This window comes from Nothoprocta perdicaria, unplaced genomic scaffold (genome assembly GCF_003342845.1).
Source record: "Nothoprocta perdicaria isolate Ctin4 unplaced genomic scaffold, notPer1 scaffold_97, whole genome shotgun sequence".
Lineage (NCBI taxonomy): Eukaryota > Metazoa > Chordata > Aves > Tinamiformes > Tinamidae > Nothoprocta > Nothoprocta perdicaria.
The window spans coordinates 2,835,751-2,858,419 of NW_020456276.1; the positions used below are offsets into that span (position 1 = coordinate 2,835,751).

At 44.4% G+C, this 22,669-nt stretch overlaps 1 protein-coding gene across 2 annotated transcripts; it reads left to right on the forward strand.

Moving 5' to 3' along the window:
• Nucleotides 1-145: 145 nt before the first annotated feature.
• MAPK14 (mitogen-activated protein kinase 14) lies at nt 146-22,299 on the forward strand. 2 transcript variants are annotated; one of them, XM_026053258.1, is made up of 12 exons: nt 146-379; nt 5,871-6,000; nt 8,260-8,318; nt 8,690-8,801; nt 9,309-9,338; nt 9,833-9,880; nt 10,322-10,436; nt 11,179-11,250; nt 16,458-16,537; nt 19,114-19,192; nt 19,554-19,727; nt 20,149-22,299. In XM_026053258.1, the coding sequence occupies exons 1-12, from the start codon at nt 264-266 to the stop codon at nt 20,214-20,216; spliced, it is 1,083 nt and encodes a 360-aa protein (XP_025909043.1). In that variant the 5' UTR covers nt 146-263; the 3' UTR covers nt 20,217-22,299. The 2 variants fall into 2 exon arrangements, with proteins under 2 accessions (XP_025909043.1, XP_025909044.1); XM_026053259.1 differs by lacking the exon at nt 16,458-16,537 and adding an exon at nt 18,531-18,610.
• Nucleotides 22,300-22,669: the final 370 nt, after the last annotated feature.

Here is a 22,669-nt window from a genome sequence, read left to right on the forward strand (position 1 = left end):
GGCGCCCCGGTTACCTCAGCGCGTGAGGGGCGAGAGCGGCGCCGCCGCCCGCCGCAAGGGCGGGCGGGGAGGCGGTCGGCGTGAGGGAGGGAGCGAGCGAGCGAGGGGAGGGCCCTGGCGCTGCCCCCGCCTGCCGGGAGAAGGAGGAAGGAAGGAGCCGCCGCCGCTGGAGGTGCCGGCGGCGCCAGAGCTGCTGCCGCAGCCGCGGGCCGAGCAGCCGCCTCCCTGCCGCCGCGCCGGGCAGGGCGCGCTCCGCAGCCGACATGTCTCAGGAGCGGCCCAAGTTTTACCGGCAGGAGCTGAACAAGACGGTGTGGGAGGTGCCCGAGCGCTACCAGAACCTCTCCCCGGTCGGATCCGGGGCCTACGGCTCCGTCTGGTGAGTCTCGGGCCGGGGGGTGGCCCGTGTCGCGTTGCAGCGCGTGGCAGGTGGCTCCGCGGCGGCTCTGCCGGGGCCGGTAGCCGTGGCCCTGCGCTCTGAGTCACGATGTGCGGGTCGCAGCGTGCCCTGCTGCAGGGACGAGCCCCTTGGGGCGGCCGGCCGTTCTCAGGCCTCTCAGGTTCCTTAGTGCACGTTCGGTTTCTGGCGCTGGAAGGAGAGCTTATGGTCGAGGCAGTTGCGTATTTTCCCTGGGATCTCTTGGTAGGGATGACAGCAAGAGGGGCCTGCGAGGGTGTTTTTCTTGCATCCCTGACTTGCAGCAGTAGCTTTATGGATGTCAATATTATTCTTGTGGTGGATCACAGAGCAAACTCGCCGTCTTGCTGTAGAACTGCAGAATTACTGCAGTGTGGGCCGCCTCACGGGAGCCAAGTGCAGCTGCCAGCCCCGCACGACCGTGCGGGTCCTGCGAGCGAAAAGGGGTTTTAACGCTTACCTAAGGCGAGCGAAATGCGTGACAGGCTCCACGTGCGAAATCCTGCAAAGTTCCCGTAATTTGTAGCTTTGCTGAAGGATGCTGGCTCGTTAAGCGTGAATTAACCTACATCCCTTAAAGGAGATAGATTTAAATCAGTTTGACATCCTGACTTTAGCCGTATTCGTTGATTGATGGGTCCTTTTATTGAGAAATTCTTTATTTTTCTAGTTTTTAATCTCTGTCCAACTGTGGCCGTTTTTTTTTCACAGAGGCCTGTAGTGGTTGTGCAGCTGCTTTGCTGCTCTATTTGAGCAGACTTGCATGTTTTTTCATTAGCGTAACGTGCAACCCTACATCATGAACACCACTTATGCATCACATTATGAATATCACGAAGAGGAATGCATACCGAAGCTGTGCTAATAAAGAGATGTTTTGCACATGCTGCAGCTTTACAGAAATAGAGTTCTCTGCTGACTTTAATACAGCAAGCTTAAGATACCAAAATTGTCCGTTCTGTTTAACTGATATGTATTCTTAAAATTGATGTTCCGCAAGTATTTCAAGGCTTGCACTTCATAAAAGACAAAGGCTAAACCATTCTATCAGCAACATTAACTGAATATATTCGCCTATTTATTTATTTATGACTGGTAGAAAGATTCAGTTCTGCTGAAGAAGGGCCTGACTGACCTAGCTGGTAAATGCTCCCTTAACCACTTAGTTTCATAAATCAACAGTGTAATGGGAAGTTAATTTGCTGAGTGCCATGTGCATTGTATTTGTAAGGTTGACCCTGCACAATCTAACCCCTTCCTCTTCTCTTCCCTCCTCCCCACATTGTGGTTTTTTTTTTTCCCCCTCTCTCCATTGTGCTTTTAATACTTCCAATGTTTGTTTTCACAACCAATAACTGAAGAGTTTGCATCATGAATTTCCTGTTTTGCTGTGTCAAAACTTGAAAAGATTGTGCAATTGCATTCAGGCCAGATGAAACCAAATTTCATTGGAAGCAATTTCAGAAATGTGGCACATGAGTCTTTTCATGTTGATGTTTTTGTACTAAAACTTTATATTTCAGAAAAGAAGCAGTTCAGAAAGATGAATAGCATGAAAAGCAAGTCCGGATTAAAGTAAAACTTGCATATAAAAACTTCTTTGATCCTTAATCTTGTTAAGCTGCAAATGGTGATGAATGGTATTGATGATATTTCTAAAATGACTTGTTCTGTTTATTATCCCTTTAGAGAGATTTCTTTTTCTTCCTCTCCTCCCTCATTTTCCAGGAAAAAGGTCTCTAGCTTCATTTGAAACAGTTTTGTTGGGAGTACACTTATGTTGCAAGGCTTTAATCACCCTTAACTGAATGGTTAAACATACTTCCAGGTGTGTCTACCACATCATTGTATTAGAATATAATAGGATATTGCTTATTTATCAAGGTGAAAGAGTTAAAAGTGAGGGATTTCTAGAGAGTGGGGAAGAAAATAATGCAAAAATAAATAACTGATCCAGCAAATGGAACCTTTAGACTGTGTGGAGATGCAAGTAGGGGCTTAGCTCCAAAACTCTGAGAAAAGCTGATGCATATGCTCAGCTTGTTCCCCGCTTGTAATAATGATTGTGACATTTGTTGTATGGAATATTGCATTTGTCCTTGCAGCACATTTGCATATCACATAACAGTGATTTGCACAAAAACATTTACTCAAAATCTGTAACAAGGTCTGCTTTAGAACAAATGTGGGTTCCCAAAGCACTAGCCTTGTAACCAAGGTGGGGCTTAGGAATTGCAGCAGGTTGCAGTGGGAAGCTGCTGAACGGAGCTGGGGTTGATGTGTGAGTCACAGTTTAGCCAGAGGATCTCTCCATTTCTGCATATGTTAGGGGAAGTCAGTGCAAAAGGCGTTAATGTGACCTGTTCTGAGCTAGGACAGCAGTTGGGTGTCCTGCCACGCTGCAGTCAGCTGCTAACACGTTTTGAAGGCCAACTCGSTAGGCTCTGAAGTATTTACTTGACTGATACATTTCTGCAGCAGTTGTTGGTGTGTTACGTGACATCTGTGTATTATAACTGCTCTGTAAGCTGCCTTGCAGGGCCTCTGGCTTTATTTATTGGAAAGGAATTGAACATGGAGACCTATTTCTCCCCAGAATTTTGAAWTTTTTAGCTTTCCTTATTGATAGACTGTTAGGTTATATAATTCTTCAAAAAACAGGTTAAAAATGATTACAATATAATAATAGGCTTTCCTTCCCCCTACCTAGCTGTGAGTCAAATATCTGAGTATTGACACCGACTCTGGCTTTCCTGGGTGTTTTGAAAATACTGAGATCATTTCTCTCTCTCTCTTTTTTTTTTTTTTTTTTTAACTAAAGGAAAAATACTACAAATAGAAGAATTTTAAACATTAGACTGGGGAAAATGAAGGACAACCCAAAGTAGCACCTTTGAGATAACAGTTCCTCTGCAGATCTTTTGGACCAGTATGCGTCTCTGGACTTAATCCCTTACCGAAGCGTGTGAGAGCCACTGAAGCCGGTGTGCGTTTGGAGGGGCAGGTTTTTGCCTCTCCAGTGAGGTGTGGTTGATGCAGAAGAATGGTCTGGAGAAGAGCTATATAGCTCTGAGTGTGAGGTAGACATACGGGCAATATAAGCAGAACACATGCAAGTAGGGTGATGGAAGTGAAAGCAACCCGTTTTAGCAAGATGGGAATTAAGTTGAGCTCAGAGCTGTAATTTCAGCTTACTGTGAGCAAGGTGAAAGTACCTTGTGTGCCACAGTGCGCTAGAATATAACAAGTCATAAAAATGGAAGCTCAGATGAATCTGAACTTGTGTTGATCTTGCTTCACGTGGATTTTGTAACTGTGGGTCCTGCCATTTTTACCCGATTGGGCTTTTTCAGCTGAAATATGATCAGTATAAWCCAGCTCTTGATTTTAAGTCTGTGCTGAAAGCCATCTCAGTGTTGCCTTTTTTTTTCGTATTTCCCCACATGACAGCTCCTGTGTGGCTTTTGCATTCTGTACTTCTACAAACCATTGGGCTCTTATCTGTATTGGCAAGAAATTACTCGGCATGCCTTCATTTGTAGGGATATAGATGTTTAGGCACTGAATATGATCCAGCTTAAAATTCTTTTGACTTCAAGACAGCAATAGGCGCTTCTGGATGTGCTCTGAATATTTGTTTTATCCAGGCTCAAACTTTAGGAAGGCAAATATGCACGTGGGATTCTAAAGACAAGATACTTCTGGGAGACAAATGGGGTGACCTAGTATTAGTCCTCAAAATTATTATCTTCATGCCTAATGTAATTTCACCCATATTACTGACGAGCAATACTTGTGACTATTTGGGCTTTTTACGTTTGGCTTTAATGGTGAAARGAGAGAATCCTGTGTTAGCCATAACTAGCCAGTGAAGCGGGAAGAATTGAGAATCATTTATGGATCGTTTAAGAAGGCTGAAGTCAGTTAAATGTGACAAAATTGCATGAAATTTGCCTTTTAAGAGATGAGGTAGATATTGGTAATTTTTAGGGATTAATTTCTCAGTTATTCTCCTTGTAATTTGACTGTTACAGATTGATGACTTGATGTGACTCCCAAATGGTTCGCAAATAACTTGTGTTACATCCTGTATTTCTGAAATTTCTAAAGAGAATCTTGCGGAAAGGGAGAAGGAAATTTGATTCTAGACATGGTAGCTGGTAGGGTGGTTAACATGCAGGGAATCCCCTGCTTTTCAAGATGAGAGATACTAGTCTGTTATGCTCTTTTTTTTTGCAGCTGAAATGGTTGAAAGCTTCTAAAGATTCATGACTAATTCACAACATTCTGGCTTGAACTATGATGACTAATCTTCTTTTTGCAGCAAGTCCTCGAAAACACCTTGAGCATTGCTAAAATATAGCTATACAATTAGACCTTGAATTAAATGTGCTTTTTTTCTATTGCAAAGCAGTATTCATGAAGCTTAAAAAACAGCATTCAATGTTTTTTGCCATGTTTGCAGCTTAATAGAGACATTTGCTAATGGTGTATGAAAACTTGGTAGATAATTTGAAATAATTTGTTTGTCCAGGCTGAGTGAGGTCTAGAAGGTAACCCATCTAAGGAAGAAAACAGCAGATTTTTGTGTRTTCTTGAAGAAATATGATGTGAAATCACTTGCACAGTTATGGCAGTTTGRTGCTATGTTCTAGGCGTGTTCTAGCTGTGTTCTCATCTCTCTTCCGTGTGTGCACAGACATCCCTCATGCAGAAAGAGATGTCCCTTTTCCATCACAGCCACCCAATGGGTTTTTCTATTCTCTTGCAGAGCCTGGGAGAAGCCTTGTAGAAATAAGTTTGTATTTTACGATTTAGTTCTCCTATTTCTCATAAAGCAAACTGGAAATTGTACCGCTTTGGGGTAAGGTGCCTGTTGCAAGTTAGGTTCAATTAGTTGGCTTTATGAATAAATGACCATTGTAAATTTATTTGTATGCGGAATTCGGGGTTTGTTCTATGACTGATTTCCCCCCCCCCCCCGTGTTTGGTACTGGACTTTCTCTTACTGGAGTTACCTCATACACTATAAATATAAGGCTTTTCCTTTCACTTAATGTTTATCAAGAACTAGTGCATACTTGCTTTTAAATGATATTAGGAGTCTGACCTGAATCAAAATGCAGCAGGAAATGAACAAACGTTGTCTCTAACTTTCTGTTTTCGTACTTTCCCTGCTTGGTATCAGGCGTACAGCGCAGCCTTGATTTCACATCCTCTGCATCTCCTCCTCCTTCCTTTTGGACAAGCCAGAGCTCGTTTTAGATAAGAACATCAAAGGAAACAAGAAGGAGGAGCAATTTAGTTCACAGCTAAATACCTACCTTAGTTCCTTGATTTCCAGATTCTTGCTAAATYTGGGGGTTTAGTTCCTTGATTTCCAGATTCTTGCTAAATCTGGGGGTTTTGAAGTGTTCATAAGTATCTCTTTTTGCTATTTTTTTAATTATAGTTCTGCCTTTGACACCAAAACGGGGTTGCGTGTAGCTGTGAAGAAGCTGTCCCGACCATTTCAGTCTATCATCCATGCCAAGAGGACCTACCGAGAGCTACGGCTGCTTAAGCACATGAAACATGAAAACGTAAGTTGAAGAAGGTGCTGTGAAAAGTTGAATTAAAGTTAGACCATCCAGGGAGCATCTGCCTAAATATCCAGCACTATCGTATCTCTAGCTAGTAGGGGGAGAAAAAGGGGGAAAAAAAAGCYTGRTTTCCTGGTAMGGTTYCCCCTGGATGGTCTGTTCATCATTCCTACTTTTGTGGGAGAGGCAGTTCTGTGTTGTGGGTTCTCGGATTGATGTCCCTTGAATCATCTGGGCATTTTTAGCGTGGCTAATATAATTGGAAGATTTGGTGTGCTATGTGAAATACCCAACAACAATTCCGTAATGCCTGGATGCAGGAATATTGTATTTGCTACCATTTTTTTAACAGTAGGATAGTGTTTCCCATTCCCTTGATAATCTTTTTTTCTGAGCCTTCTCTGCTGGCTGGGAGCCTCCCTAAGCAGGTGTAGAGGAAAGCTTCTAATTCTGTTTAAAAATAAAAGTGGAGAGCGTTAGTGTTTAACTAAGCTATTGGGGTTAACTGGTGGCAATTAGACTAACTGGTTTTACAGCAGTTTGACATTCGTTAATAGTTCTGTTTTAGCGTAGCAAGGAGCCTACATAGCTTTGAGAATAAGGGATGAAAGGATGTTGTTTAGGTGGTTTGTTAAGCACAGCACTGAGCGGATGTGAAAGGCAACTTGAATTTGATGCTCTATGAAGGTCATAAACTTTGTGATGCTGCGAGGAAAAAGCAAAAGGGTGGCACGTAGGYTTGAGTGTGGGGACGACCACAGTTCCTTTGAATTGAGTCGGTGATGCACTGCAGCAGGACCRTGTTTGAGTGTTTGTGAAGCTTTGATGAAGATACAGTAGCAGAGCAAGATGAAAGTGATAAATGAAGAAACTGATATCTGGATAGCAACACTTTCTTCTTACCAGGATAAATTGGGTGGATAATGGTCAGTTTTTCTGTAAATAAACTCTGATATGGAAAAGTCTATTGGAAAGGAACCATAAGAGAATTTACTGTACTGGATGGATGCAAATGTTAGATTTTGAAGAAAATGTCTGTCTAGAAATTGAGTTAGTGATATGCATGAACAGAGGCAGGAAGGTGATTTCACTCTTCAGTTTCCTTCCTAAGCATTCAATCTGTAATAGACAATGCAGATCAGATTATACAGAGGTTTATTATTTCCTATCCCACCTGCTTCTTTTTTTTCTAGAAACATTTCTAGGCTCCATCAAACTTTTGTCCTCAGTTATCTATTTAAAATTAACTGTTTTGCATGGTGCCAAAGGAAACCACAGCAATGCAACCGTTAGTTTCTTAGTCACACTGAAGCTGCTAAAGAGTGCTTGGGAGCAAAGCGATGTGTATCCGAGTCAGTGAGATGCTGACCTGAAATGGGAAGAGGGATTCTTTGGAGGTGGATGAAGAGAACTTTTYCCTTTATCTCATATATTCCTAATATAGAATATAAAGTGTTATTTGTTATTAATGGAAGGAAAGCAGGTTTTAGAAGCACATCCCAGTGAATTAAAACCATTTTAATCCACCAAGTAGATGGTTTTTAGTGCTGTAAATGACTTGGAAGATACTAGTGGGAAAAAAAAGTATTTTCCAAAGTGACACGTTCAAACCTTTTTACTCTTTTTGGTTAAAACAGGTCCACTGGGAAATGRACTGTGGAGTAGGTGCTCTTAGGGCAGAAAACACAAGTGACAGTGAAGTTGTCAGCTGATCCTGCAGATCAGGTCCTTGGTGCACTGTTTTCCTGACTTGCTTTCTTGTATAGTCATTATTATTCGTTGCTTGTATCCTTGATTTTTTTTCTAGGTGTTAGTACAAATGAGGGGAAAAAAAATCATAGTTTACCGTCTAATCTGTGGTGGAACTGGGAGCAGAGTAGGAAGCAAGCTGCTTTTGGTGTATGTTTTTTTCTGGAAAAATTTATTTCCTGGGCAAATTTTAGTTGACTTTAGAAATAAGGCATTGTAAACCAGTGTTAACACTTGCTTTTGGTTGCATGGATTTGTGATGCCTCCTTTTTGATACTTTAAATGTATTTTTTTTTTACACAGAAGTCAAACCTTTGTTCGTCATGTTGTTTGRATACTATTTTTTTTATCCAAATGATTTATGCAACTGGAAATGAATCTATAGGTTGTAGGAATAAATCTATGAAGATGAATCTATTGGAATTAATAGTTTCTATTGCATTAAGGATCCTATTAATTGTGTCATACTATGAACAYAGGAACTTTCTCACCTTACCTTTTCTTTTCCAGGTGATTGGTTTGTTGGATGTGTTCACACCCGCCAAGTCACTAGAAGAATTCAATGATGTGTAGGTAACTTTTCTGAAGACTGGCACAAAGCACCTTTTGTATCTTCCTTTTATCTCCCAAACTGCTCTAGGGSTATTTGCCACCATCGTTTTATCTGCCCTTATTCTCGAACAGTTCTGAAATCTAGCCCCAAAGATGGGAGATCCTAAACTATTGGACTCCTCACGCTTGTTCAGTTGCGCTTTGTTCCCTGGTGCTGTAGTAATCAGGGAGCTGATGTGCCATGTTATTTAATGCATCACAAGCTGTATTTCCTTCAGTTCTGTGCTTTGGGACAGCCGACTCGGCTGTTGGAGAGTGATAAGCAGCGTCCATCCTAATCCTATTGGAGAGGTTGCTTCACAGCCCCTGCGTTTTCTTTCATTTGCAGGTATTTGGTAACGCACCTTATGGGAGCAGATCTGAACAACATTGTGAAATGCCAGAAACTCACAGATGACCACGTGCAGTTCCTCATATATCAGATTCTTCGGGGACTGAAGGTACTTGCGTCGGTCATCTCTGAATGTWGGTAGCTCATTGATGGCAGGTTGAAATCCCTGATGAGATTCATATCCTCCGAGATTCCTATCCACATGGAGCTTCTATTAATTTTTCTAACGTATCATAGGATAATCTTGTCCCATTGCTCTTTGTGCCTCATTTGCCCTCTGTCTCGGTAAAGATATGTAAAAGTTATGAAGATGGTCCTGTATGTTTCTAGGGGCAGAAGCTGGTAAACTATGGATGATGCTGTCCTTTAATCGACTTTGTGCATCTTCCATTCCTTCAGCCTCTTCTCTCCGTCTCTTTGGTGCCAGAGTGTGTAGGGAGAGGCTGAAACATCTACGTATTTGAAACCCAGAGGCACCTGCTGTATTTGGTTCCCTCTCAAACAAGCTATACTGTCCGAGTTGTGTGGGATGGGGCAGGGCAGTGCTGCGTGGTGACAAAATGAGAAGCTACTTGTGCTCCTGCCTCTATGTAAAATCTGTCGTCTTGCCTTGCAGTACATCCATTCAGCTGACATAATACACAGAGTGAGTATTTATCCTGTTTACTTTTTATTCTGAACCGGTGTGTTTAGAGAGCGTAGCACTGAACCTGACAATGTAGCAACTGTAGAAYTGAGGGGAAAAAATCTGAAAATTACTGCAGCTGAACGGTCAAGTAGTTACAGATAGGAAGTGGTTATCAAAATCCTTAGTTTCTGTTCCTGCCTCTCTTGTCTGTCTTCTTTTTAAATAGGTTTTCTATTTGCGTTTTATGCATCTGCAACAGCAATGTTACGATAGGCCRTTCATTTGTTTTTGCTTATAAATGCCACCCTTGAGAACAGTGGAAGAGAGAGCTGGCTCCAAGACAAAATTATTTTCCCAAGTATGGAGCGTTGATATTGACAGCCAGCTACAATCTATTTTCCATATGTGAATTAATTTTCTTATCTACTTTCTTATCTTCTTTCTTACCTTCTATCTAAGCTTGTGCAGTGACATACATTCTGCTGTTAATGCTGATGTTGTTTGATTTCTAGGATTTAAAACCTAGTAACCTAGCTGTAAATGAAGACTGTGAGCTGAAGGTAATGACAGCGTGGCTGCTTTGACTGGGCTTTGAGTGAATGCCTTGTGGATGTCGCTTTGAATTAAAGGAACAAAATAATTTGTCATGGAAATACTTTGCTCTGAATTAATCATGTCTTTTCCAGCTGTAAGGATGCTTATGCAGAATTCATTTTTCTTTCTATATATATTTGTGTGCATTTAATGAATCATSATGAAAGAAAGAGCTGTAGTTTTGATTTAGTTCTTTTATGGTTAAGGTGTTCAGATGCAAGTCTGATGGTCAGATCCTGTGCTTTCCTAGGCAAGTGTCATTGAACAGGTTGTGAAACAGTTTCATAATCTGTTTTTGCAGTTGTACCACCTCTCCTCCACCCGGGCTAAGAATTGTCTAGTTATTTGCTCTAACCAGTTGGCACTGCTCCGCTGCAGCAGTTGGCAACTGTCTTTCTATTCCGTAGATCCTGGATTTTGGCTTGGCCCGACACACGGACGATGAGATGACGGGGTATGTGGCCACCAGGTGGTACAGGGCTCCTGAGATCATGCTAAACTGGATGCATTATAACCAGACAGGTAACAGCTTTAACTAGTACAAAGCTTTTCAGTTCTGGAGTTTAAAGTCAAAAGAGGTTGTCCTATGAGTGTTTTCCTTTGCATTTGATTGCATAAATTCAGTAAATAAAATTCAGTAAGGATGGTTAAAGGAAGGAAGGCCTGGCATTATGTATCTTGTCCACAGTCTAATAGCCATAAGTTATGAATCACTGTGACAGCATTCGCACGATTTCCTTAAGCTTGGTCCTTTGAAATAGCAGCCAGCAAAAAGTCATCAGGACTTCTGGGAATAGCTGCTCTAATACAAGAGTATCTCTGTATGAATCAAAGAAAAGAATGTGCTGTGCTGGTTACACATCTTACTGCTTTTTCTTCTCTCTCTTTTCCTCTTATATGTGTATGGACTTTTCTGTCATCTGTAACGTAGGAGTTAGTGGTCATTATGTAAGGTCAAGCTCGTGCTTCAGAGCTGGCTTCAGCAGGTGGCTGTTTCCTCCACTTTGTAGATTCCTGCCTGGCCTTTGGGTGTCCAGTGGATGTTGTGCTCAGGAAAGAGAATTTACCTCATCTGATATTATGTTATTTGGAGAAGCTTTAGGTGAAGGGCTTACTGAACAGCATCAGTTTGCAGTGTGCCTCAGATTGTATTTCTCTAGTCTTACGGTGCTGAAACAAAGTTGTTTGTACTTGTTGAATAGGATGGCTCTGTTAAGCCTGTGCTTTTCTGCATTACATTTTCTTTTTATTTTATTTTGTTCAGTTGATATTTGGTCAGTGGGCTGCATTATGGCTGAACTCTTGACTGGAAGAACGTTGTTCCCCGGTACAGACCGTATCCTTTAAAAGTAATATATCGTGCCTCAAAAGTAAGTTAGAGATCTTAACTTTTCACATACTTCTCAAGGAAATAGAGTTCCACTTTTTTTTTGTTTTCCACTTTTTTAAATTATTAACAACTTCTTTTACTCGCAGTTTGATGAGGTGAGTTCTTACTGCACATGAAATCATGACTGCGCAAGGAGGCAACGCTCTCCCTTTCTGTTGTCTGTTAGCATCACTAGAATTGCTCCTGTGCTGTTTGTTTCTGGGAATTAGTTTCATTTAAGCTTATTTAAATTAATTGCTCTTTAAGTTTCCTTGGGGAAAAAAAAAAAGAACCACACAAAGTTTTCTGTCTGCTGTTAATTCGTTAATGCTTCAGGCCTCTGGCAAGTGGGAAGGATCGTTTTTGGGAAGGGGAAACCTCTCCTCGTGTTGAGGTGTGAGATCTGCAGACCCTGCAGTGTTGCTGCTCTGTGCCAGGATCGCTCCGAGATGTTTAGGCTCCGCTTCCATGCGTCAGTCGGCTCTGTGCCTCTTTCACTGTACGCTCGTCTTGGTGTGGAAACTCAGGCCAATAGAAAATCTTTTCAGCAGCCTTTCTGATGCCAAAGGGGACAGGCTGGGACATTACGGCAAATAACTGAGGARCAATCATCGTTTCTAGAGGTTGCGCACAGTTTCCCCAGGAAATCAGGATGAAGACTTGATGCAAACTTTAATGCTGAAAGTTTTAGTTTGTTCAGCTGCATAATATATAGGGATAATTCACTTCTGCAGAGACTTTTTGTTGCCTATAATCTGGGCTTTATTTGCCAGAGAAGATGGTATTTTTTGATCAGAATGTTGTTCTAAAGTATTCTTTCAATCACAATTTATTTATTTGAACATATTCATATTTACTAAGAACATAATCAAATATGTTAGCACTTGTTTCAAAGGAAAGCAAGTGTTGAAGTTGTCTTTACTGTGTTCCTTTTGGAAAGCATCTAGGTTACAAACCTGTTCRRGGGCTGGGGGGARGGACTTTCACTCCAGTCTTGGCACYTTTTTCATCTCTTATTTTCAGCGTGCTTCAGCTTTATTCCTTTTTCTCCTCTCTTTCTGCCTGTCTCCATCTGCAAATCCTGCATTTGTCCTCGCTCCAAAGTTGTTGAACTCACTGTGCTCTGCTCTGTGGTCATCTTTGCTGTATTTTTCTCTTGCCAGTGCTAGAAGCAGAGCTAACATGGAAGTGGCTTAGAAGCTGTGAGAAGTTGCCTTAATTCTCATCAGTTGATTTAGCRGGGATGATTTGGCTCGAGCGAAAAGCAGAAATGAACCATTGAGGTCCTAGCAAAGTTTTTAAATTGTAGACATGATTTGACCCTGGTTAACAGTGATATTCTGGATTTAAGACTTGATGTTTGTAAATAAAATAGTTCCTGTGGCATTTTCAATGTCTAATAAATGCTTGACTGTGTGTGTGTGTGTGTGTGTGTGTGTGTGTATAATGTGAATTGAGTATATTCCTTTCAGCCCAGCCCCTCCCTTTGGTGGAGGAGCCTTTCGGTGCTTGAGTTATTAGTTCCCCCACTTGGACTAACACGTGGGAGGTGAGGATGGTGAGAGCAGCCCTGGTTGTGTATCCAAGGATCCCTAAAGGCCACGAGCCGTCGGCTTTCGCTCCGCGTTTGCTGACCTCTAAATACAACGAGAAGTAAGATAATGCTGGGCTCCAACTTCTCAGTCTTGGGAAGCTCTTTGAAATCTTTATGCAGGCTTTCTTTTGGGCAATTTTCCAGATTTGGGGCATTTTGAGTACCTTGGGGCTCTTTTTCTTTGTGCCTGTGGATTTGSTGCAGCTGAACCAACCAGCTGTGCTCGTCCTGCAGTGTCCTCRGGCTTTGCTGGCTTTGGGCCTGGGATCTGTACACTGACATCTCGAGTATGTGGGTCTTGCTTCTGGTGGCTGCACAGGGATGTCCCAGCCCAGTGCAGCTGTAGGGGATTAACGCTGTGAACAAGGCAATGGGACTGGGTGCCCTAGATGCTGCTGAAGCTGGAAAGGACTTTTCTCCATGAGCTATGGAGAGCGATGTGCTTGCTACCTTTGGGTCTCRAGATTGCGCATCTTCCAAGTCTAGAGCTTAGATTTTTTTCCCAAATGAATGACTAGATGATGCTTTTCAGCATGTGCAGGACAATCATTCTCTTACCTGTATGGCTCTGTGATTCAAATATTAATTTCTTTCTGCAAGGAAAATTGAGATTGAGCAGTTGTGTGATGTAGCAGGGAAGTGCAGCAGCTCTGCCTACCAGTTGTAGCCCATCAGATGTGTCTTTGCCAGGCCCAGAGGTGCCAGCGTGGCCTGTAGTTCAGTCCAGGCAGGCTGTACCCCGGGCAGTCCTAGCGCTGGTGGGGACCGTCTCTGGTGGCTGTGCTCATTATGCCCTGATAGAACTAAATGTGGCCTGGTTTTACTGTCTGAACAAGCTAATTAGTAGAGATCGTGACCGTGACCATCACTGAAGAATTGTAGGTGCTCTTAGCAAAAAGGCGGTGACACGTTTGGGACTCATTGTCCAGGATTATTGCAGTGTGTCTGGGTTATTCTGTGAATAAATGGGAATTATCCCTCGTGTGATGTGTATGTCGCAGAGCAATACTCGGATGAAAGTTGGAGTGYGGATGTTGTTAAAACCTGTGCTTGGAGGTAAAGAGGAGCAGGGCTGTGGGAAAGAAACTAATTTTTTTTTTTTTTTTTGGGGGGGTCAGAAACGAGCTGAGATGATGAAAATCGGTGTCCTCCATGTTTTTAATGTCAGGCTTAGCTAGAGACTTCCCTTTGAGTAACAATTATTGTGCTATCTTAGGCCAGGATCAGTTTGTTTGTGTTAAAAATGTGTATTCCTMATTTTCTTACAGCTCTCATATTATGAATGATTCACACGAGCAGGAAAGTTGACTTCAAGCAACCATTGGAGTTATGTTTAAATAACAACATAAAATTAAAACTTGTCATGCTTTGAGTTTAGCCCATTTTCTTGTTCTGTGTGTTTTAAGTTGACTGTTTAAAGTGTGAAGAACATTATTTTTACGCAGTAGGATGGGAATGTCAGTATAACTAAGCAGCTTGAAATTCCATATTCTTCTGCTCTTCTCGCTTATTCTTGCTCAGGGAGCCTCCTACAGCCCCTTTCCAACTTGGCCTTGCCTGGGTCGGCTCTGGCAGCCTGGCAAGGCCTGTGGCTCATGGTGACGGAATCCGGTTCCTGCACTTGCAGTCACGGAGGCCGCTGGGCCGCTGCAGCTGCCGATGGCCACCGAGGCTGGCTGCGCTGCTTCCTTTGCCCTGCACCACTTCTGCTCGTTTGCTTTGCACTTACTAAACACGTTTCTGCCTTGCATTGCTTGTAGCTCGTTTCCCAGGACCGCCAGTGCGCTGTAGTCGGCAGTCATTCAGCAGGTTGTAGAGGTCAGGCCCCAAACTAGATGCAGCTGATGGCTGGGTCTGGATGTGCTTTGCCTGGGCAGTGCCCTTCTGCTGTCAGGCTTTAATTTCCCTTTTCTGAGAAGGGCCTAAAGAGCATGGCACGAGGGCGTCCCAAGAGCAGGCAATCCCTTGAGAGCGGGAGCAGGCTGAGCGGCAGTCTTGCTGGCATCCCTGATGCATGTGGGTTTGAAATGCCTCGAGAAGAATTAACTATTTCAAGTGAGGTGTGAGGCACGTGGGCAGTCCCAGGCTCGCACAGCTGCGTTGTGCACAAGAATTGGTGAAAGGTGCAGAGGCTGTTTTGTAACACACTGAGGAAAAGCCAATTTCAAGGAGCTAATTAGGGCTTGGGTAGCCCCCGCTGGGGATTCTTCTGCACCAGGAGATACGCTGGCTTCAAGTGGCGGTGATTACGAGTTAGACATTTAGGCTAAATCCAGCTAGATAAAGAGGATCTAGCCTTGTTTTGAGTGTTTAAGAAGATGTTTAACTTCAGACGTGAATGAGAACTTAGTCCAGGTGTTCTTACAGGTGCTGTTTCCCTTTTTTTGGTTCATTCCTTTTAGATGTAAAATTGTAGAGCAAGTTTTACATTAAAAGATAACAGATTTAGCAAGGTGTTTATTACTACACACACAATTTGCCAGTATTATGGAAACTCTGGCTTTTGAGAACACACRGGCTCTTGAAAACACTTTTGAAAACCAATCCCTTGGTAGGGTTTCACGTAAACACAGTTCTGTCACTGTGAGGCAGTTTTTGAAGCAGGCAGAGAATTGTTGCAGTATCTGAGTTAAAAGCTGTTGCAAGGACTTGTATCTTACAGCATCAGAAAGGCAGGAATTCCCAAAAAGAAAATATCTGGGAAGTGGGTTATTTTTACTGAAAGGAGAACAGCTAAGTGGTTTGATGTTAAGGACATAGGGGAACATTACTGCAATCCCTAGTGCGTTTTAAGGGCAGCGTAGAGGATAGAGATTCAGAGGAGGGTGTTGTTCTTGTAATGGTTTTAAAAACTTACCTTGTGTCTCCCCGCTCTCTTGAGCATTAGATTTGTAACTTTAAAGGATTTGGGGCAAGTTTGTGTTTTGTTAGGTATCCCAGTATGTATTTATTTAGTTCCTTTATTTAGCAGGTAGGAGCGGGTCAGGGTGGGCACCCTCTGCTGGCAGCATTGCCCTTTTGGTCTCCAGCAGCCAGTCCGCGTGCCAGGGAACATCCAATCCATCGGAGCTGGAGATGCCCTAGTAAAGCTCTAGCTGGTGATCAGGGCTGTATTTCTAATAAGGGCTGAATTATCCTAGAGTATATTCACCAAAGGCCTTTTTCTAATATTACTGCTTGCTCCTTTTAGCCTTCTGCTTTCCTGTATCTGTCACTAATCCAGCTCRGCGCTGCTGAGAGCAGCCACTGTGGTCGGGGGGCTTGCAGGGCCACGTGGGCACACGGACCGGCGCCTCGTGGGGGCAGAGGTTTGGCCTCCTGCTCCACGGTAGTCAAGGCTGCAGTGACCAATTCCGCGTGTGCGGCGTGTTTGGAGCCAAGTGCTCTCGTCCTTGGGATGCAGCCGGAGTTCTGCTGAAAGGGGATACTCGCTTTTATTTAAGAGGAATGAATACGGCGTGCTTCAAACGGTGTTGCAGTGACGGTCCCGGCAGACATTATTTCTCAAGGTTAATAGGCTGATGCTTTGCATTTTTCATTTTGATTTGTCCCAGCATTTTCCTTTATGGTCCATCATTAGATATTGATCAGTTGAAGCTCATTTTGAGACTCGTTGGAACCCCAGGGCCTGAGCTTTTGAAGAAAATCTCCTCAGAGTCTGTGAGTTTACATTTTGATTGTAATTCCTGCTCTCTTGGCCTCCGGGTTTGTGTGTTGCCCTCTGCAGTCTCTCCCTAGTGTGTTGTGGATTGATTTGCTGTTTTTCCTCCTTTTGTCGTTCCTCACACCTAGATGTCTTTGAGTCCATACACTGAGTATTATCTGATCTTTAACCCCCTTAACTTTGCCTGTGGTCTGATTTCTTCCTCCCATATTCTCATGTTGCTGCTTTGATTTTTCTTTCAGTTTGTGAGTTTTTACTTCATGATATATTAGCTCATCAGATGCTCCTGGGAAAGCATTTTTTCCCAACTAAGAGCTTGAGACTTGTCTCAATTATTACTTCTGCAGATTGCCTACCCAGAAATCTTCCTGATGAGGGAAATTCAACAGCAGAAAGTGTGTCATCCTCCAAACATGCACGGTCCGTGCTTGACATCCATGTATGATTATGTCCTGAAATGCCATTGCCACCGTATTTGGGGTTGTGCTGTAAAATCCCAGATGCCCTTTTGGTGCTCTTTGGCAGACGCCTTCTCGCAAGGCACACAATATAGAGTCTGCCATATACATCATCTATACATCAGCAATCAGGCCATGCATTTAAAGGTTGCTGTTGTGCGGGGCCTTTTTAGCAGGATAACTGCAGCGAATCCTTTTGCGAGGGCGACCCCCTTCAGCCCAGCCATCTTTTCTGTGCTGCTTGAGTTGCTCCTGGGTTGTTGTCTTGGGGAGGTGTTAGAGGGCAGTTAGCTTTGCATGGCAGGGAGGTGCAGAGGAAGGAGGGGTCCCGAGGGACCCGTGACGGGACAGATGAACAAGTCGGTGCGGAGCAAGCAGTGAACATGCCTAGAGGTCCCTAGCAGGACATCCCAACCTGCCCTTGCTGCTCAGTGCTACATGATCAGTGCAGTGCAAACTGGTGTGGAGATTCTCTCCTGCAGCTTGTAATGTTTCTTGTGTCGTAGTGGTGGTAAGTGCAAAACCCCAGGGTAGCCAGAGCTTGCCGGGCGAATTGGTGAAGTTGCTGGATATCATTCCAGGSTAAAAAGCACTGGGATATCTCTAGGAAGAGTGGAGCTGAGTAAAGCAGGTGGCTCAAGGCATCTGAGAACTAACCTTACCGGACTCCGATGAAGGGTATTTGGTATTTGAAGTACAGGGGGRCCAAGCCTTAAAGTTTAACCAGGTTAAACACCAGATGGGTTTGCACATGCTTGGGCAATAAAAAGAATTATTTTTAGTCAAGTCTGTGTCAAGAGTCTGCTTTAAAACAATACAATAAGGTACTGTTTCTGTTTTATCTTTGTTCTATGAGGACAGCAAATCTGCTAAGTATTCAGGAGGCTTTAGGGTGGCACTGTAGTGAGTTCTGCATTTGTGTTTTTCTCTGCATCAGTTTCCTTGCTCTTATTTTCTCTGTCCTGTTCACTGACATCAACTAACTCTGTCTTATGCAATGCTAATGTTATCTAATTTTGCATTTATAGCCTTCTTTCACCTCGCCCACCTATCAGAGCACATTCATGGCTGTGTAGAGGGGCTGTCACTTGTGAGCTGATTTCACTTTCCACTATAAGGAGCTTAAGAACTTACTACACAGCAAGAAAAAGAAAGATGTTTTAACCAGGGCAGAGGGAAGATTTTTTGTCACTCRTTTTCCTAGGTTGTCTGTGGCTGCAGCAGCCTAGGAAAACTTTTGAGTAGCTTCAGCCGGAGGCCCATGGCTGAAAGTGCTGGGCGATGGGGAGGGCTCCTGCCGCAAGGCTGCGGGGCAGGCAGAAACGCTGCCCRTCAGTCCTGCTGCTGCTCGCACGTGGTTGCACGTGACCCGTAATTTCAGTGTTCCCTTCGTACAAGTATTCGACAAAAGACCCAGCCTGTGTGGTCCGTGCCTTGGAGTTTGCAGAGGAGATGCTTTGTATGCAGCTGTTTTCTGTTTGAAATGGTGTTTTGCACTGTTTTTAACAAAGCCCTTGACTAGGCACTTAAGATATTAACCAGCTTCAGCAGATCATGCGTCTGACGGGGACCCCCCCTGCTTATCTCATTAACAGGATGCCCAGCCATGAGGTGAGACCTGGGCAGAGGGGGGAGCCGTGCAGGTCGTCACCTCCCGAGCTCGCTGCCGCTGCAAACAGAGCGCTCGCATGTGACCTGGGGGGTGGCATTAACTGCCTGCTGCCCAGCTGCACGTTTGGGCAGCGCAGACTCGGCCYTGAGGCACAAGGGAATGTGGAGGCGAGTCGGGGTGCACCGTGTGGGTGGCTTAGCCCGACTCCCCTGGGCACGGAGCCCTGYGCCGGCCTCGGCTCCGGCAGCTCCTGCCACTGCTCCGGGGCTCTGCGTCTGCAGCTTTGGGCTTGCATGAGCTTCAGGCCACGTGAGCCCTTCCTTTGCTATCTTTGGTGCCTCTGCTTGAGGAACAGGTAACGTGAGTGGGCTTAGTACTCACCAGGAGAGCAAATTAAAACGACAGGCCCCATGCAGCCAGCGCATCCTTCAGGAGGAATGATGTGAGCTCTGTCTTGGTGGCTGGGTGATATTGTAGCTCAACAGAATATTTGTTTCCACAGGCAAGAAACTACATTCAGTCTTTGACTTATATGCCGAAAATGAACTTTGAAAATGTGTTTATTGGTGCCAATCCGCTAGGTAAGGCTTGTGTTTTGCATTTTGGGCTCTTCCTGGCATTCGTAGTCTTGCACGTTGTTGATGAGCTTGAACTTGGCATGCCTTGGGATACCGAGACTTTTCTMGAGCTTTATTTTGACTGCAAAAGTAGTTTGGAAAGGAGATATGGGTCCTTTTGAGAGTGTGAGAAGTATATGGTATACAGGATTACATATATAGGATATGTTAGAAAGGATTTGAGGGAAAGAAGTTAGGGATGGTGAGTACCTGAAAAACCACAGTTTCCTCATATATATTGGGCTTTTGTAAACTTAATTTCAATGTAAAAAGCCACGCGGCTCCCTGGCTAAAATCCTGTCCCTTTCTCTTGGGGCTTTTGCAGCCGTGGACTTGCTGGAGAAGATGCTGGTGCTGGATACAGACAAGCGGATCACGGCGGCGGAAGCTCTGGCTCACGCCTACTTTGCGCAGTATCACGACCCTGACGACGAACCCGTGGCAGATCCCTACGATCAGTCCTTTGAAAGYAGAGAGCTGGAGATTGAGGAGTGGAAAAGTGAGTCTTGGGGGCAGGGGGCAGTGCCAGCCTCGTCCTCTGGTGGCACCTGCTGTAAGTTACAGCTGACCAAAAGAAACTGATGAAAAAGTCATTGCAAAGTCCTTGTACGGAGTGAATTTATTTCATGATGTTTACACAGTTGCCATAATCCATGGTGACTAATTATTATTAGCATCCAGACATGGAGATAACACAGTTGCTCGTATAGTTTCAAACTTAAATGTCCTTATGGCTCTGGAGGTATCTTTTGTTACGTAGGTTAATCTCTGAGGTGATATATTCTGCTTTTCTTCTAAATTAAATCGTATTTTCCTTGAAACATATTGCTAGGAAGACTTTTTTAAGATGACTGCACTTCTTTTTTGCACATGAGATAAATCTTTAATACAGCACCAAGTTTTTGTTCCTTTCCCGCCAGGCCTGACTTAYGATGAAGTGATAAGCTTCATACCACCACCGCTCGACCAGGAGGAGATGGAGTCCTGAGGAAGCGTGTGCTCCCGTTYGTCCCACGTCACTGTGAGGGGAAGGCCTTTCCGCGGGGACTCTCCGACTGTCCAAGTGCCTGTCACAACGATATTCTCCTTGGTGGAGGGGTTTTGTGTGTGTTGAAGGGGGGGAGGGAGGGAGCTGACTCTCTGTATCCATGCTGCATGCTCTCGTGTATTCCGTGTCCAGCCCGGGCTGAGCCTGCAAACCCCTGTCCCGGCTGCGCTGGGCTCCTTGCGCGTGCCCGCGGGCAGCCCGTTTGCCAGGCCGGGCAGGCAGGGCGGCGCTGCAGCTGTGGCCGCCGCCGGTTGGGCCATCTGCCCGTACGTAACCTCGCAGGTACGGAGCAAAGAGGGGCTTCGCTCTCCGAGTGCTCCGCTTTGTTGGGGACTGAAGGGGAGGTTGAGGGGCGTCCTCGTGCCGCTCCAGGGGGCTGATTTTCATCCGGATTTTCCTGGTGCCATGTACAGCAGAATGTACAGGCCTCCTGATGACTGTCTCAGAACAGGAGCAGGGGTTGGTAGAAATTGTAAATATGTTTGTGCCTTAAACCAATAGGGAAAGAGGGGAAAGGAAGTCTAGGGTGGAATGCGACCCTGCTGTCTTCAGGGGAAAAGGCTCCGAGGTAGCCAGGCAGGAACACTATGTCACCAGGAAACAGCCTTCCGAGCGTCTCTTCCTGGATTGGGGATTGCCCTAGTTCTCCCTCTTCCCCTCCTTTCATTCTGAGGCTTCCCAGCGCTAGTTCCCAGGAAAGAGAGCCTGGGGAAGGTTCTTGCTAGCCACCTGTTTGTGTATTTTGTTCTTTAAGAGGTGAGGTGTTTTTGCATGTCATAGCTGTATGTGCATGTAGAGCAGCTAGGTTCTTGTTTTCCTTTTTGGGGATGGCACTGGGGCAGTTAAATCATCAGTGAGCGTTTTTACGGAGTACCTCAGCCAGTGCCATGAGATCCCAATATCCTCCCTCTTGTGCTGCAGCTCGCTGTGAAATTCCTGCCATTCGGAGGGCTTGGACGTGGAAAGGACAGAATGTACAGCATAGAAACAGGCACCTTTTTCTTCATCCCGGTCTTACGGTTTCGGAGAAGGAGACTGGGATGGAAGCCTTTTGTGAGATCAAATATAAAAAAAAATGTTCTGCAAGGAAACAAAAGAAACAATTGGCATATTGTGCTGGAATCTAAGTTATTTCCTGAAAAGATTTTTTTTAAATAAAGGACATGTTGGAATCCAAAGTAAAGAAATAGGCACGCATAAAACCACAATCCCTTTCACTGTCTAAATCTATAAATACATATATATACAGATAAATATATATATATATGTATATAAAAGTAAGAATAGTATTATACTAGATGGTCTTTTACCCTCTCGGACAAGAGCTGCTTGGCTGCTTTCTAGCAGGTTGATCTCTGCCTGAGGAGTGGGAGAAGGGAGTATGTTTGAATCCAATAAAGCTTCAAATATTCTGGTTTTTACAGGACTCTGAACGAAATGCCCGTAATTAGAGACTGGCAGGAGGGAGGGGTTTTCAGCATTTTTTGTTGTTGTTGCTTTGTGTTAAAATTGTACCTGGGGAGCACAAGAGCCCAATTTCAGCACTTGGGGAGACGACATGTTTAGATGTTCATCTAAGGGGCCTCCCGTGTGGCCTGCGTACCCGTGTACGTGAGGAGAAGGCTTTGCAGTATTCCGTGTCCTCGTAACTTGCGGGACGGAGACAAACAGTGTGTAGCGTCTTCTGCCCTGTGTTTGAAGAGGCAGCGCAAAGGGATGGACGTGAATAAAGAAGCCATCAATTCTTCCTAGGCCGCTTTCCAGCGGTCTCGTCAGGTCAGATGTTTGGGGTGAGGGGAGGGAGCAGTTGCTAGAGCTCTCCCCAGACCACCAGAATCAAGACAGGAAACCTTCCCTTTCTGCTGGACTGGCAGTCCATGTATTCAAAGGAAAATGTAGATATTCTCTGTAAACCTACCACAAGATTATTTTTATCAGCCGTTTTATGTGTAGATGCTACGGTGTGATTTCATGCGGAAATACTGCTAAACATTTTTAAAAATATAGACATTGTGGGTGCGTGCGTGTGTGTGTGAGTGGGAATGTTTCATTGGAAGTCTGTACTCCTGCACTCCCTGCCTTCGGTGCGGTGCTGGTCAGCTGCCTGCGGCTGCACAGGAGGATGTACTGCAGAGAAGAGATCTGCTCTGTTGTTTCTATCCATGAATTTTGCTGTAATTGGTTATGCCAGATAAGATGTCACGATACCACTGGTTTAAAAATAAAACCTATTTTTCAGATTTACTGGGCTGATGGTGCTTACAAACCCCTCATGCTAAACGCTTCAGTGGAAAAGTTGGTTGGAAAGGTACTTAGGGGAGCGAGAGGCTTCTCGGAGCAATCGGGCGTGACTCTGCAGTGGATTTTAAATTCCTCTTGAGTATCTGTGCCGC